The following is a 17,395-nucleotide window of genomic DNA, read 5'->3' on the forward strand; positions in this document are numbered from 1 at the left end:
TTCTAGTCTCTCTCGCTCCCAGGTCAAAAGGAGAAGGTGTCTCTTCACGGAGAATCTCAAAGCACATTGTATCCTGTATAAAAATGTGCTACGAACTTCGAAAGACTCCTTTGCTGGCCCCGCCCAGGGCTCACTCCACCAGGGCGGTGGCGGCGTCAACAGCCTTCTTTAAGGGCATTGCGTTGAAGGACATCTGTAGAGTGACGACCTGGTCATCCTATGACACCTTCGCCAAGCATTATGCCCTACATCGGGTATTCCAAGAGGATACCCGCCTCTCGACAGCAGTCCTTTCGGGGGCAAGCTGCACATAAACCGATTACCCAACTCCTTACTTGGGTTACTGCTGGGTAGTCACCTATTGTGGAGCACCCACGGGGACACTTGATGAAGAAAGAGAAGTTACTCACCGTAGTAACGATGGTTCTTCGAGATGTGTCCCCGTGGGTGTTCCACCACCCGCCCATCCTCCCTGCTTCGGATCTCTGTCTAGTGTTTTTCAGGAGCATCCAAGGCGGTTGGTGAAGGAACTGACGGGGACCGGATCGCTCACGTGGCCGGGGACGCGCAAGGGAGCGGCGCGCGCCGGTGCATGCGCAGTCCAGGAGAAACTGCTGGAACAATTCCGATCTGTGGCACCGGGCGAGCCCGACACCTATTGTGGAGCACCCACGGGGACACATCTCGAAGAAGCATCGTTACTACGGTGAGTAACTTCTCTTTGTTTCCTAACAAAAAGGGTTTTTATCATAAAAAATGGAGAAAGGTTGGCTGGGATGTGATGTTGTTGAATCAGTCCACTGTTGAAGTTTGTGTGGGGCACAACAGAAAATTCTGAGAGCATTGCTTTCTATCCTTGAGATGTGAATGGAGAAAATGAATGCAAAACAAACTGAGGTGTCATTAAGAGGTCATATAACTTGCCACCGTACTTGAATGTGCTGAGACTATGAATGCAGATTTAAGAGCAACCTGAAACAAAATTATACTAGAAAGGGAGGAAAACAATGTAACTGCCATTCTATTTGCTGTCCTGCAACTTATGTGATATTAGAATCCTTAAAAAATGAAATGCAGTCTCCATAGCTCTTTGTGATTTCTCTGCATAGTAAATGAGAATCCAGAATAAGACTGCTTAATAGAGCTCTACTAGTGTTGACAAAAATGACTAGCTTTTTATCCCTTGCCTTCTTTTTCTGTTTCTCACAGCTGGAAAACAAAGTGGAATCTTTAAATAGTGAGTTGGAGGAGACCAAATCTGAGCTAGAGACCCTCCTACAGCGAAGAGACCGAGAAAACCAAGAAGGAGAGAATTTGGTAGCTATGTTGAGATCTGATATTGAACTGACCGAGAATGAAAGGTTAGCTGCTTTTGAGATGTATAGTATTCAGAGTCTCTGATTTTTTTTTCCTTCAAACAAAACAGTAACTAAGCCTAAATACATAGGAAGGTGAGAATTTTTTTGTGGTCAAAGCATGTCCGAGTTGCTGTTAGTCTCTGCTTTACATGCTAAAATCTAGAACTCTTTAAAAATGACTTTTCTGGTACCCACATCACTATTCTTTCCTCCTCTCTCTGCCCGGCCCCAGTTATTGGAAGCCTTTTCTAGAGTCAGATGGAAGAACCAGGATAGATTTGTTCTGTTTTCAGCTTGCCTTTGGACACATCAAAATCACTTCAGGAAACGATTAGAACTTAGTAGTAATCATTGAAAATAAATACTATAGTGGATAAATCAGATTGATGATTGGAATAAAAGTAATGTATAGTCCATATCTTGTGACAGGGAGTCTTTGGAAGAACTCTGTACATGCACAGTGAAGTTCAAGTTCTGTTTCTACAGAATGTTTCAAACATGGTTGACTGACTTTGATATGTAAAAATACATATATGTCAGTGCTGGAAATGACAATGTTTGTTTACAAAAGGTGCCAATTACAGGCGTGTTTGTATGTATGGCACGTTTCACTAAAAGTATCTTGAATTTAGTATTCATATCTTTTGAAAGCTCTGATTAGAATCACTGCAATTAATTTTACTATGCTATTCAGAAGCTCTAAATGTGCCTGATTCTGAGGGGTTTTTAAAATGTGTTTTATTGCTGCGTAAGGGTTGAAGTTGCTACTTTAAATGTCACATATAGTGGTGTCTATTGTTTGTTTGATTGCAAGGAATGTGCTCTGGAGCTGTACAACAGAGAGGGATGTAGCATTGTTCCAAATGGCTTACAGTGAGAACAGGGGCAGACCACATAGTTAAGATATGATGATGCAGAAATTGGCATACCCAAACAGAAGTTGTGTAGGTTTTCATTTTTAAAAGACGTAAATATGCATTTGACACCTGATTCTTTATGGTTGAAAAGCTTGATGTGGTAGTGTGTGTGCATTTATTGTTCTCGAAAGAGATGTCTGAGTGAGGAGAGGGAGGTTGGTTAGTGCAGAAGTAAAGGAAGGGAGAGCCTGGTATGTGGAGAGGAACTGAGTGAAAGGTGTACAGAGGAGAGTGGGATAAAGATCCAAAGGTGGGCATGTTGAAGAACAGGAAACAGCATTGGGAATAGGAGGAAATGGGAGAAACCAAAGTGAAATTGTGCCATGACGCAAAGATTAGAAGCTTGAATGTAGACTGGAAAACAAAAGGAAGCCACTGAAGTAGTTTGAAAGCTGTAGTAAAGTGGCCAATGTTGTAGGAGTCTAGGTAATTTTGGCAGTCTCATTTCTCCATAGTTTAGAATTGCACGTTGTGACAGTCAGTCACAACAAAGGTACACTACTCAAAGGTGACCAAGAATGGAGAAAGAAAGTGTGATATTTAAGGGCATAGGGTAAAAAGCAAGTATTTGCTTAAAATTAAATGTGGTGCAGAAGAGGGTTGAGTCTGCTTCAGACTCATCAGCTCTGTGTTGTAAGCTGGGGATAGTGATACAGTGAGTAGAAAAGGCAGCCTGATAATTTTTGAGAGGACAGTGGTCCATCCGGAAGATGACATTTGATCTATTTCAATGTGGCTGGGAGCTGAAGGGGGAAGAGGTAGAAGTAAATCATCCTCATAGACTCATGGTAGTTGAAACTGTGGGAGGAGACGAGGTCCTCAGTGTGAGAGTTAAGAGGGATCGAAAGTAGAACTATGAGGGACGAAACAAAGAGCAGAAGAGGACCTAGGTTTGACTGGCATGTATTTTCCAAAACTAAAGAAGTATTTTGCAGAATAGGTTTTAATGACATACCAGTGAGAACTCAGATACTTTCCTATACTTTATGGAAGGAATTTTCAACATATTTATATTGTTCTGTGTAGAGAAGCTTAGCAAACATCAAGATGTCTCTTCCTTCACCAATTCATAATAATTCAGTTAAAAAATGATGGCATGAAACCATCAAATAATTTGCAATACTTATCCAATATGTACGAATGCTATAAGAGACTTGTAACAACAAATCAATATTATATAGATAGTTTTTTTTATTGGAAAACAATAGTTGTTTGGGATTGCAAAAGAGCATTGAAAAAACAAGATCTTAAGGTCTGATTTAGCAATTAGTCATTCATTTGGGAGTTTAGTAGTGAAAATATCTGCAAAGTGGTACCCTAACTAGAAGAGGCACTTATGTATTGATAATATGCTGTGTCACAGAATCTCTCAAACCTGCAGAAAAGTTTTGAATTTTTAAAGTATTATCAATATTTAAGTGCCTCTAATAGTTCAAATATCCTTTATGGTATTCTGTTCTAGGAAAAAACTGCAGGAATCTTATCAACGAGTTATGAAATTATTTGTGGAAATATTAAAGGCTGCTATAGCCATAGAAGATCTTATCTGTAAGAAAATTGGTCTCTGCCTTGATGACAGTCTGGCATCTGGAGATTCTAGAGGAAGCCGCAGCATGATGGAAGAAGTGGGTTTCCTACATCATTTCAAAGCCAGGGAGAAGTATGATCTAGATACAAGTGAGTGTCAATCTGGGCATAGGTTTTGGGTCATTTCATATTATACAGCCAGGCACAGATGTTTTGAATCAGTGTTCTGCCATTGGGGTTCTCCACACTCATGGATCTTTCAATATCCTGTTTTAATCCCTTTGACTGTGAAGATGCTGTGCTGTAGCATAGATTATTCCACTGCGTGTTTATCAAAGCCATAATAATGGGCTTTTCACTACCACCTAATAGGAGATGAGCATTTTTCTATCAAAGCATCGTGAATCTGAACTGACACAGTTAATGGACTTTTGTAGCAACCATATGCAGTCCACAGATGTGTCATTTCTAAGAGAGCAACATTCCTCTATGTATATCTATTGCCTTTAAACACATAAAAGTAGTTCCATAGCTTGCACATGTCCTAATTCTATGAAGAGGTATGTCGGTTCTGAAGTATTAAACAACTTCTTTAAGCCGATGATGTTTTCCATTGTACAAACATTGCTCAATTCCAAGTAATGTCACTCTTTCTTTTGAATATGATCATGTCAGTCAATTGTTTTAACGAATAACTGTTTCTGGAGTAACTTTGTAATAGTGTCTTTTAGTCCATTTTATTTGTTTGGTAGGTAACCTGCTGGATGAAACTCTCACAGAACACAACCAGGTGTCTGCAGTGACAGATGAAGGTTCTGAGCTAAGCCAACATTTATGTGAGAGTGTTTTTGCAAGCCCAGACCTGGAATTTGAGAATGAAGAGATGATCTTGAAAATTTGTCACCGTTTGCGCACTGCTGTGGAGAAACTTCTAGAGATGGTCACAGAATCAACTAAACAAGTAAAACCAGATCTCAAACTTTTAGCTACATATTGGTAGAGGCAGCTGAGTTCTGATCCCATGATATGCTGAGACTCTTGGGTGTTAAGGCATTCTTCACTGTGTAGAACTGGTTCTTGTGGAGTTGCATGAAAACCTGTGTACCCAGCTTCCTACTTGTTGCATTTAAGGTTCTGCTCTCATTACAAGACCCATTCTCAAAGGTAACTTCTGGTAATATGTACAGTAGAATCTCTGAGTTATGAACACTGGAGCTGTGAACTGACTGGTCAACCACAGGTCATTTGGGACTGGGAGTACGCAGTCAGGCAGTGGGAGACAAAAATGGGGAAGAGAACAGAGAGTCACTGTACAGAATAGCATTGTGTTAAACATAAACTAAAAAAAGGGAAAGATTTTTTTAAAAATATTTGACAGGGTAATGAAACTCCGTCTGTCTGTACTTACTTCATTTAAATTTAGATGGTTAAAAGCGGCATTTTTCTTCTGAATAGTAAAATTTCAAAGCTATATTAAGTCACTGTTCAACAATCCTAACATTTCATTTGTAGGTGTGATCACCTCATGAATGAAGGTTGTTTATAGCTCTGGGATTCTACTGTATTTTGGACCTGAATTAGATTACATACCACCTGTATTTTATGGGATGCTTGTAATAATGAAACAAGAGGTTTGTTGTCAGGGCAAGGTTTAAACTGGAGCCTTTACCCAACAATTTAATAGATTTCCCTTGTTGGAGATCAGAGTTTTGCATCACTACAGACAACCAGAAATACCAATTCTGAAGGCTTTCATGTCCCTCTGAAACGACATTCCTGCGTAATAAGAGTGATGGCTGAACCTGGAGGGGGCTACTTCTACTGAGGAGAACTCATCACAGAGGCTCCGTAGGAAGGAGGTGAAGGGCAATAATGAAAGATCGGTGTTCCCTGTAAGCTGTATGCTTGGGTGGCCATCCAGGAGAAATTCAGATGCCACCCAGATGGTTAGCAGAGCACTCTTAGTTGTCCATAGCCAGCAGCATGTGTTTCTACTGGGGGTGCACAGCTGCACATGCTGTGGTACACACAACTAAATTTATTCTGCACATGGATGGAAAATTAGAGGGAACATTTTAACTCCACATAATTTATAAATAATTTGCATGGCTTACACAGCGCAAAAAGTGGCGGAAGACTTTGTACAATGAAAACTAGAGCATATTTGAAAGAGATGAAATGGTAGTTGTTTCAGTAAAGGCAAACTGAGAACTTGGAATTGAGCTAAGCGCCACAAGGTGAAAGATGTGTCGCTTTATTTCACAATATTGTGAATCTTTAACTCTAAAAAGAAACTTTTGATTCCACTGCTAGCCAGCAGCAAAATTACCTTAGACTTCAGTGACAATGGGATTGAGCCCCACAGCACTTTTTTAAAGTCATGCATTATGCAGTGAGGTGGTAGTTTGAAAGCCCTATTTTTGTTATGGCTGCAGAACAGTTAATTGTCTATTAACATGTTAAAATAAAGTCTGTAATAAAACGTGTTGGGATTATGTAGCATTTAAGCTGAAAGCTGCTTTGTAATTGACAGAAACACTTGATAAGTAAATATTTAAAAAAATATAAATTGTTTAGATTGTCTTTACAGTTTGTTTGGTGTCTTATGCGCTGATGTACTTTGTTGTTTTTAAGTTGGAGAAAACACACAAAATCCATGCTCACTTTGAAGAAGAATTCAGCCGCAGAAATCAGGAAACTGCCCAGGTGGTCAGTCAGCACCATGAGCTAATGGAGTGTCTAAATGAGGAAAGTGAGGCAAAGAATCACTTGGCACTGGAGCTTCATAAAGCAGAAGGTAAGGTAATGAAATGGAAATGGATAGATTTCAGATGTTGTGTATGTAATATAAAAAATGGGGGCAATAAATTAATTTGTATTTATAATGCTCATTTGATTGCTTTACCTGCCCACTTCAACATTCCAAATCTTTGTCATATGAAACAGATTCTGTTTTACCTCATATGTGGTATTTGTCTTCTCACCAAAGTTCCCTGTAGTCTTTTTTTCATCCAAATGCTGCATAATTTTTATATGTGCACTGAGACACATGAATGTGCACCACCAGTAGAAACAAATCTAGCTGTGGCTGCTTTGCTAATGAGCTGAGCAGTGTTTGAATTTCTCCTGTGCAGCCACACAAGTGCACAGCTTACAGGGAGCGAGCACTTCTCCCCACCATCAAATTTACATGTGCCTGGGGCCCAGAATGATCTTAGTGTTCAATACTGTAGTGGAGGCATGTTTTTTTGTTTAAAAATGTCAGGACTTCATTCAGAAAGGGGAGATGTCAAATTTCACAATGGGATTAGGATGCACAGGCTCGTCCAGTAACGACCCACATGATAGCAGAAGGAAATACATGAGTACATGTGCGAAGGAAATTTTTAAAAGACATAGGAAGTGAAAGACAAGGCCATTAACTGGAGAGCACTGAGTGCCAACTGTCAGGCAAAGCAGAGTTACCAAATAATTAGCAATTAAATAATTTACTTTGAATGCAGAAAGAAGCAAATGATTATAGTACTTTGTCTGTAATTTTAAAATTATCAGGATGTGATGAAAACGTATTCATAGTATTGCTGGAAGTAATCCATGAATTGTGGTGTCAGCAGTTCAACAGGTGTATGGGGCAAATACACTGTCAGTTTTGGGAAACGGGAGACCTAGTGTCAGTTAGAGAAATACTGGAGGTTCAAGTGTTCTCTGACTACTTGGGAAATAAAAGCCACCATTGGTTTAAAAGGCTGATGATCACACCAAAAAGCATGGAATGGCATTCCTTTGCCAAATGACTAGGTTCATTTTTGTAGTGTGCTTAATATGCTCGAAGTTTGCATAAACACTACTTAATTAAACTTGATATCAACCTTTTGTAGGCAGATACTAGGCCTATTTTACACATGAGGAAACTGACCATCAAAAAGGCTGAGTTGTCCAGGTCTTTGGGGAGTGAGAGAGAGAGAGGCTGTTTAGAGAAGTGGTAATGGTTGTCCTAGCTTTCATACAAGGATGCTATAAACAGGAAGAACAATAAGAAGTCCTGTGGCACCCTATAGATTAACAGATATGTTGGAGTGGAAGCTTTCGTCGGCAAAGACTCACTTTGTCAGGTGTGTGAAAGCATAAGCTCCAATGTATTTCTTAGCATACAAGGTGCCACAGGACTTCTCGTTAAATTTTTGCCGATGCAGACTAGACACAGCTATCCCTCTGCTAAACAGGAAGGGGAAGAACTGTTACAATGAGATGTGAAATTATAGATTTAAACTCGAATTTCAGCTTCAGATATCTGGTGGTTGTCAGAGGCTTAGTGCCCAGACCAGGGCATTGTGTCTCTGACTTCCTGGGAAATTGCCTTGGATGGACCTAATTCTTTTTTTATACCCTTTATACTTTTGGTTTTCCCAACATCCCCCTGACAAAAAGCTTCACCAATTAACTGTGTTGTGTGAAGAAGTACTTCCTTATCTTGTTTTAAACCTCCTGCCTATTAATTTCATTATGTGGCCTCTGGTTTTTGTGTTACGTGAAGTTGTTTTTCTACACTTCTGTCATACCCCCCTCAGTGCTCTCTTCCAAGCTGAACAGCCCCAGTTTTTTACTCTTTCCATACAGCAGCTATTCCACAGCTCTGATTTTCTAGTCTTCCATGTGCTTTTTCCACTTAACCAGAACTGCACACGTGATTCAAGGTGCAGTGTAGCACAGATTTATGTAGTGGATTTCAAGTTCACATCTAACAGATTTACTTATACAGTGGATTTCAACCTTTTTTATTTGAGGATCTCTACTTTTTTTCAAATGTAGGTACAAACTTTTTTGGAAATTTTCAACATAGTGTGTAATCCTCAGATTGAAAACCACTGTTCTGTGGTAACGACAACCTTTTGTAGACCTTGTAAACATAGACTGTGGAACCTCAGAGGTCCACAGATCACTGGTTTGAAAACCACTGTGCTAATATACATCTGCATGTTAGTTTGTATATATTGCAAATATATATTGTTTAACGGATTTCTTTCATAAGTCTGTGCTGTTGTGTGTGCAAGGCATACCTTCTAGGATAACTTGGACCCATCGAACAGCTCAAAGAAAACTTCAAAAAAACGTTGTATGCACAATCAATACCTATGCTGAGAAGTTGCCAGACTCTTTTGTCTTAGATCTGTATTTCCAGTCCCCTAGTCCTCCTGCAGACAGGCTCTGGAGCCACTGCTAATGCCCTCAGTATGTTATGGGTTACTTTTTTGTTTGAATTAAGATACAATATGAATTTAAAATAGTTTGTTCCTGCTTCTGCTGCTGACAGTAATTTAGTTGTTAGTACTTTATGTAGGAACTTTGGTGTGTACTCCTTTAGTTGACTTCTGCTTTTTGGATTTTAGGAATCATTGAAGGCTATGTAGCTGAGAAAGCAGCCTTAGAAGAGACACTGAACCTGAAAGAAGAGTCTGAACATCGCCTTGTTGTAGAACTGGAAAGCTTGCAGAAACGGTTTCAGGAGTTAACCCAGGAACAGGCAATACTCTGTGAGGAGCGGGATATGCTAATAAGTCAAAAGAAAGCTCTGGCTGCCAACTTAGGAGAAGTAGAAGTTGGTAAGAGATGGTTTAATAACATTGAGTGATCTTTCTTTTGTATACTGATTGACTGAATAGCTAAGGGCTGGAGAGGGTAGAGCAGGCACTTCCTTTTAACTTGGAAAAGAAAGCAATTCAAACATGTGACACTTCTGCATTTAGAAGTAAGAGATGGCTGCTGTTAATACAGTGTACTACAGTGTCTAATGGCAAATGGAAGGGGTTTGGAAAAATAAACAGGATGAAGTAAAAGTGATGCTGAATGGAAGGGGATTTAACCGATAATTAGGTTTTGCAAACTAAAATTTTAATTACCTGATAGTAGGGAAAGAGAAGTAGACCTGTCACTAGAATACCACTACAGTACGAAAAAATGGACTGAAAATGCAGGAAATAGTTAAGTGTCTTAGATAAGACTAAAATAATTAAAGATGCAGCATAAATTTTACTTGGCATCTGTTTATAAACTCCTTACACATTAGAATTCACTGAATCAAAAACCCTGCAGCAAGCAATCCAGGCAGGACAACTAGAAGGAGGAAGTTTTAATGGTCTAGACTCCAGACAAATTGTGGATGATAAATCTGAGATTCCTGACCTATATGGAGGAGAGCTTCCTGATCCAAAAATAACATAATGTAATTCCTGGGTTCAATTTCAGACATACTTTAGACCTTTCTGTCTTGATTATCCACTGTCCCTTGCAAAAGCCAGTTCCTCTCGGCTCCTGTCGGTCTCCACAGCCCTTCTCACTGTGCATGTCTCTCCTACTTCTGTTTACCACCTGCTTTTCCCCCTTCCCCTTCATTTCCTGTCCTTCTCATTGTTCTGGCTCCTGCTTTTCTCTTTCTCTTCTTCTGTCCATCACTCCAACCGCTGTCTGTTGACCCATTATCCTTCTGCTCCAATCCATCCCCTCCATCTTCTGCGTCTTTCTGTCCTGTCCCTATGGCACTTCTATGCTTTCTAGCTCCTACAAACTTATGTTCCTCTCTCAGGCTGATACCATCAAAAAATCTGGCTCTTCTTCGAGTGATTGCTCATGTGCATTCCAGTGTAGGTGTGTGTGATCGCGCATGCCCTGTTGCAGAAAATTTTTCCAGTAGCCATTGTATTGGTGTGGCACCCTCTGGAGTGGCACCGATATAGCAACCAATACAGGCACCACCCACCCCATTCCCCCCTCAGTTTCTTCTTGCTGCAGCGTTGGTTGCTGGAACTCCACTTTGATCGTGCAAACAATCATGTCAGTAGCTGGTAGTACCTAGTCCTTATCTGTAGGTCATTTCTATTAGTTGTTGTTAGTTTTAACTAGTTGCAATTGTTCTTATTAGAGTAGTTCATTGGGCCCAAGTAGGGAGGCTGCTCCCACTCCTCGAGGCCACAGAGCTGGGGTGTGTGAGGCCCCCAGGCTTCAAGGCCGGTGGAGGCTGTGGCAGGGCATGCCAAAAAGTGACCCACACTCTGCTTGCTTAAAGGATTTGGGCAACAGCCATCAGTGGGTCTGCTGTCCGAATTGCAGGACCTTCAAACTGAGAACCTTTAAGGAGTGGGTGCAGTGCCTCAATATCTTGTTGATGGAGGCAGCTCTACAGTCCAAGAAGTCCCCACCCACCAGGCCGAGCACATTCTGGTGTAGAGTGCACCGGCGCTAAGCTTGGCTGCAGCGTCCGCAAAGGAGAAGAGAGCCCAGTGCCATGGTGAAGCACCAGCATCTCACCCTCCCAGGAGACACAAGTCTTAATCTCTGGTACCTCATAAAAAGAAGAGGCATGACAGGGCCCACTCTCCTGCAGCGTCAAAGCAGAGAGAGGATCCCCAGGTGTCATCAGCTGAGACGTGCCATGGGAGCACCTCGGAAGGCTGAGCATTGACACTGATCAGGAGGTCCAGTCCCTGTTCCCCAGAGCTGCCAGAGGCATTCAAAGCAGCACAGAGCCTCCTTCAAATTACCACGCCCTTCTTGACGCCAAGGAGAACAGCATCCCTGAGGCAGATGTTAAGTCATCCTCCCATCCCAGTGCAAACCCACATTCATGCACCTGGCACCGCTGGTGACTGTGGTGCTGATGCTGGCATATCCCAGCTGGTGCCGAGGCAAGCAGCTTGGCACAGGCGCTGCCTTCATTTTTGGCATCGGAGGTGTCCGAGTTGGAGTCAGACTCCTACTTACATGGTTTGGGCAGGAATAGGAGTGACTGCTCTTCCTCCCATCAGAGTCGGCGCTTGGCAGATGGGCAGTGGCCACCGATCTGGCATCTGGTTCCACGGTGGCCCTTTTGGATCCTATGGGGATTTCATGAGAGTAGGGGCACTCCATCCGTCCACAGTCCTGGGCCCTGTTGTTGCTGGTGGCATTGGCACCGAGTGCTTCGCTGTGTGCTCAATTTCTAGCTATAGATAGGTCGTGGTTAATAAAGTAGTCATGAAATATGACTTATTTCTAGTGGCCATGGCTGATATTGCAAATGTATTTATTTTGTCTGGGAGGTTGATTTTCACAAACATGGTGGGGAGGTTGGGTGCCTCTCTCCTTTACATATTTGAAGTTTTCCCCTTTGATGCTAATTCATGTTACAGCTCTGTGTGTGTGTGTTATATGTACATAGTCACATTTAGGGTGCATATTTCTGGACTGACTTATTCTCTTTTTTTTTTTTTTTTTTTTGTGTTTAGGCTTACTAAAGGAAGTAGAGTTTTTAGCAAAAGAGAAGTTAGAACTGCAGTGCCAGGCAGAGAAGGACCATTCTAGCTTGCGCTCACAAATTAAGGTTTTGGAAATGGAACTTGAGGAACAAATGCATCAAAATCAGATGTTGGCAAAGAAGTCATTGGAAGTCACTGATCTAAGGCAGCAGATTCAAGTTCTTGAAAGACAGCTTAGAAATCAACGACAGTTCATGGATGTAAGCAAGCTCAACAACCAGTTTCTCCAGCTTGGGGAGGAAAAACACTTCCTTCTATTTTGTAATCAGTCTTCCAGGATCCTTTGTTTTATCAAAAATAAAACTCTTGTGTTTCTCCTTTTAAAACCATAGATGGATGATTGTTTTAAAAAGTTTCCTGATCTATAGGAGTATGGGAAGTAGCTTTTTCTTTCGAAGTTTCTACTGTTCATTTGTGGTAAATCTCCTGTTGTCCCTGTAAATTATTTCTCAGCTTTTAGACCTGCCAAGCAAATGCAAGAAAAAAGGAAGATACAAATATAATGTTTCTTATAGCAAAAATGAAAAAAAAAATCTTACTTTGTCAACAGGAACAAGCAATAGAGCGGGAACATGAACGTGATGAATTTCAGCAAGAAATTCAGAAACTAGAAGAGCAATTAAAAATTTCAGGAAAATCACAGACTTCAGGAGAGCCCAGACAATGTGGGGTAGGTAAAACTACATGTAGTGACGGTGTGTATACTAGTTTATTTACCACATATCCAAGTGTAAACTCACTAGTGGTAATCTGTGATGGCTTTTTTGGCTATCACCATTTGTATAATCATGTACTTAAGTATATGAGGAAATCCAAAGTGCTGAATTAGTCAACTTTTTCTTAAAACTGGCTGAAAAAACAATTTTGGTAGCATGAGTGGTGGCACATGTCTTAATTTTTATTTTATTAATGTGATTGCAGGAAATTGTGTGTGTGTCAAATAGTCAGGTCTCGTCAACATATCTGGTTGGTTTGATTTAGAGAAAGCCAAATACTGATGGTTAAAGTAATGGTATCTTGCTTTCTCTTTTTTCTTCAGATACTTGTCAGTTTGATAATCAATTAAAAAGTTTATTTTTTTCCCCCCCTCACATAAATGAACATGACAGATCTTTGAACTGACTCTCCAGGTATGGAAAATAGCATGAGCATCCCCATGCCCTTTTTCCCTGCCTCCTCAATTTCTTCTGCTTAAACAGATCTGCTTTGCTTTTTTGCCTTCCTTGAATGTCTAGTCTGTTTCAGCCTGATTACACTTAGGAGTTTGTTTACTTTTGTTGAACTCTTAATCTGGAAAAAAACATGTTTTTTATTTAATTCCTGTTTCTAACTACTTTACTACTTCTGGCTTTATTGATCAAATGCATCCTCACATAATTGCACTTGTAAAACAATTTTTTCTTCTAATACACACTGTGGGGAAAAAAACTTAAACCTGTGGGAGATTAAGCAGCATGGAATCATTATTACACATGCCTCACCTGTCTGTTTCTATTTGCAGCATCACTGTTCACATGTTTTGTGTTTATTTCATCATTACATGTTACTAACTTTATTTCTAACTCTTCATTTGTATCAAGTCTGTAGAATTCTAAACCTTTAAATGTTATGTGGTAGGGAAAATAAACTCATGATAAACAAATGCTTGGGACAGTGGATTTTTTTCAAGAGAACCCAACAAATTATTTGTCAGCATCAATGTATAGTATCCCAAAGTTCATTGTGGCTCTACTTCCTGTTTATCAGCTTACAGTTCTAGCTGTTTCAATTTCAATTTAGTTGGGCATAGTATTTGGGACAGATTTATGTTGCTATGTTTAGAAGACCTTGCCAACAGATATATAGAGGTCGTGTCTATACTGCCCCTCCCTTTCGGAAGGGGTATGTAACTACTGTGGATCGGAAATGCTAATGAGGTGCAGATATGAATATTCACCACCTCATTTGTATAATGGCAGCCACTTGGAGCGTTGAAAGTGCTGCTTTCGAATTGAACACTAGCCATGTAGACTGGGTTCCTTCAAAAGGAGCCCTGATTTTGAAAGCACCCTTCCTCCCCTCTCCCCCCCAAAAATGGGAAGAAGGGTGCTTTTGAAATTGGGGCTTCCTTTCGAAGGAACCCTACCTACATGGCTAGTTTTCAGTTTGAAAGCAGCACTTTTGACGCTCACGTGGCTGCCATGATGCAAGTGAGGTGCTCAGTGCCTCATTAGCATTTCTGATCTGAGGCATTCACATACCACTTCTGAAAGGGAGGGGTAGTGTAGATGTTGCCAGACTGTTTTATAAATCTATTTCAGCAAAGGGTAGAGGAAAGTTTAAGGTGACCAGCCCAAAGAAGTTCTAATTGTATGTCTTTTAGTTAAAATTTGTAGGTCAAGTAATGTATTTAGTTTAAGCTATTTTTGTGTGGGTTCAGTATTCCTCCTTCAAAGACGTATTTCTGGTCTGTCCTTTTACTTAAATCTTTGGTAATCATATGATCATAAAAGAAAATCATAGAGTGTGAAAAATGACAGACATTCTGGTAGTATTTGAAAAAAGATCCTTGTTTACATTCAAAGCAGTTTGAGTTTTTGAACAGCATTTTACTCACTAATAAAACAGCACATGTAGAAGTGAGGAAGAAATGAGACCTTAAAAATTAACTGACATGCTGTTCTGAATATTTGCAACCTGGTTTTAAAAAAAGAATATTCATTGTATAGTGAATTAGTTTTGACTTCCTTAGGAAGAGCATAAAGATTGAATGCAGAAAGGTATGGCAGAGGGCAAGCAATTAAATGGGCAGTATTTGTGGTTAATCTGAAGTGAATTTTGCGATCAGTAGCAAATAAAGTGCAAGGATCTAGACAGTTGCTATGCAGTTACTTGAAAGTAAACATGTAGTTGAGGGAAGTGAATATATAGCATGTATGCACTGTGATTGGCTGGGACAATTCCGCTACAATACAATGGCTCAAAATTCTTGTTCTCTGAACGTAATTACTTTGAGAGATCCACCTTTGCTCATTTTCTCACCCTGTAGAATTGGGGAATATCTACTAGGGCTATTTTGTGAAAAAAGAGCTACTAATTGGGGATCAGAACTACCATCTCAGGGCTTGGGGTTAGAGTGAAGGTTGTGGACATGTTTGTTTTCTTAATGCCAGCATTATTACAGCTTTGCTGCTGGAATAAGTCTTTTAAAAATAAATGTACAGTGTAGGAATGGTGTGTCAGAAAAAGGTATCCCCAAACCACAGGCCCCAAACATTTTATCTTGTGCTCCCTTTGCCCCCATCCATGTTCCTCCTAGAACCGGGACTGCGAACTGGGGGCATGGAAGGAAGGGATGGACTAGAAAAAAAGGACTGAGGCTGGGTACACAGAGGGGACTGGCACCAGGGCCAGGAGTGAAGCTGGGTGACGCTCCCTTCCTTCTGCCTGGGGGAGCTAGTCTGGGCCCTCTGGACATTTATCTATGCCCCCTGGAGTGCGGGGGGAAGGGAGGAAGGAGGCGAGTACCTGCGTAGTTTGGGGACTTCTGTCTTATCCTCTTTGTGTATTGATGAATTAACCAATTTTTTGTAATATTAGCCTTAGAGGAAAAGTTGATATTTTTTGCAGATTGTATTCAAAAGCTTTTCTCACATGTTTTAATAGGCTTGTGGTATGATTGATTCTTGAGTAATAGCTTATAGAACAGAAAGAAGATAAGTAAAAGCTAAATAATCCTGGTGGGGCTCATATACAAATCTGAAAAATTGTCTTTATTCTTAACAGATCCAAAGTATTTCTATTTTCAGTACCTTTTGTTACATTAATGTACTGCTGCTTTGGTAGATTGCTATAAATATTAAACTAATAAATATATGGCTTTTTAAGAGAGACCTTCTTCAGAGGGTAGGATTTACAGGTGGCCAATTTTACCTTTTTTATTTTAGTTCCATTTTCAGTCAGAGTCTGGTGATTAATGTGAAGTTCTGGGGCTGCTGATAGTTATTTTTAGGATTAGCCACAGAGTGACTATTTCCTGTCTGTAGAAATATTTAATGTATTTTTATTTATTTGTTGTATCTGTGTAACATATTCTTTTTTGCTGTGTAGATAGAGTCTTTGCAAGAAGAAATAAAAGAAAAAACTGAGGATTACAATAAGCTGTTATTAGAAAAGGAGCAGAAATACCAAGAAGTTACATATGGAGAAAAAGAAATAGAGCAGCTAGAAGCACGGGTTAGAGAGCTGGAGTGCACCAATACCGAGGCCTCAAAGACTGTCAGCTGTTTGGAACAAGAACTGCAAAAAATGAAGAAAATGGAAACTGAACTAAAACAAGTAATACTTCTAAAGATTTTCTAAGTGCAATGTATGATTGTGAGATAAAAGGGATTATAGGTGACAATTCTGTAAGAGATTTTTAATTACTCAAGTTATGCCTGGCCTTGTTAGAGAGAGATGTATATAGCTCCCCAGTGTCTATTCTTCCATCAGACCTGAAGAGGAGATCTGTGTAGCGTGAACTCTTATCTGTTTCACGAACAGAAATTGGTCCAATAAAAGATACTATCTCACCCATCTTGTTTCTTCCATCAGATGTCATTTACTGTGTTCTACCGATGGCAAGTATTACAGTGATTAAAAATTATCAGATATTTGCTTTGAGAACTGAAAAACCAGTATTTGCAAAGAACGTTTTTGGCAGTCACAAAATGTATTGGGTAGTATATACTCCCTTTTGTTACTACACGTGCTAGATAAAATACTACATGATATGCCCAATTCATGGAGAGTACTGTTCCTCAGCAGATCTCCTGTGGTTATACTTTGAAAAATGCAATGTAAAATTAGTATTGCTGTACTCAACAGCTCTTGTGTGTTGATAACTGTCTGTTGGGCAGAGGGATAGGTTAGCTTAGAGCATTGGCCTTGTAAACCCAGGGTTGAGAGTCTAAGCCCTGAGGGGCCTTTCAAGGGTCTGGGGCAGGTTAGATTAAGAAAAATAATTAGTCAGGGATGTTAGTACTTCCTGCTATGTCCAGGGAAGGGGACTGCATTCGATAGCCTTCTGAGGTCCCATCCAGTTCTATGTGATATGATGTGTATATCCTTGTTTCCTTATTTTTAACTCAGAGTTTTTGCTGATTTAGCCTCCTGTTAGCTTTGCGTAGCCAACCACAGATAAGAGATTGTGAGCTAGCCTTCAGGTTCCATTTTATAGATCATCAATAGAAGCCACAACATTCGGCCAACTGACCTATCACGTGACAGGAAAATATTAAGCACGTCTACTAAATGTGCATTTCAGCATGATGTTATACGATGG

General features: G+C 40.2%; 1 protein-coding gene across 7 annotated transcripts in view; it reads left to right on the top strand.

Annotated features, from left to right (window-relative positions):
• Window positions 1-17,395, top strand: part of PCNT (pericentrin) — a 175,901-nt gene that overhangs the window by 76,964 nt on the left and 81,542 nt on the right. For 5 of the 7 annotated variants that reach the window (XM_075002108.1, XM_075002112.1, XM_075002111.1 and 2 more), the window contains 9 exons: window positions 1,210-1,361; window positions 3,738-3,952; window positions 4,534-4,763; window positions 6,437-6,599; window positions 9,190-9,402; window positions 12,061-12,290; window positions 12,641-12,760; window positions 13,200-13,220; window positions 16,180-16,407. In XM_075002108.1, coding sequence (XP_074858209.1) covers window positions 1,210-1,361; window positions 3,738-3,952; window positions 4,534-4,763; window positions 6,437-6,599; window positions 9,190-9,402; window positions 12,061-12,290; window positions 12,641-12,760; window positions 13,200-13,220; window positions 16,180-16,407 — 1,572 coding nt within the window. The remainder of the gene's footprint in view (window positions 1-1,209; window positions 1,362-3,737; window positions 3,953-4,533; window positions 4,764-6,436; window positions 6,600-9,189; window positions 9,403-12,060; window positions 12,291-12,640; window positions 12,761-13,199; window positions 13,221-16,179; window positions 16,408-17,395) is intronic. The other 2 variants (XM_075002109.1, XM_075002110.1) reach the window with 2 other exon arrangements.

The sequence above is a fragment of the Carettochelys insculpta genome, chromosome 8, assembly GCF_033958435.1.
Source record: "Carettochelys insculpta isolate YL-2023 chromosome 8, ASM3395843v1, whole genome shotgun sequence".
Classification (NCBI taxonomy): domain Eukaryota; kingdom Metazoa; phylum Chordata; order Testudines; family Carettochelyidae; genus Carettochelys; species Carettochelys insculpta.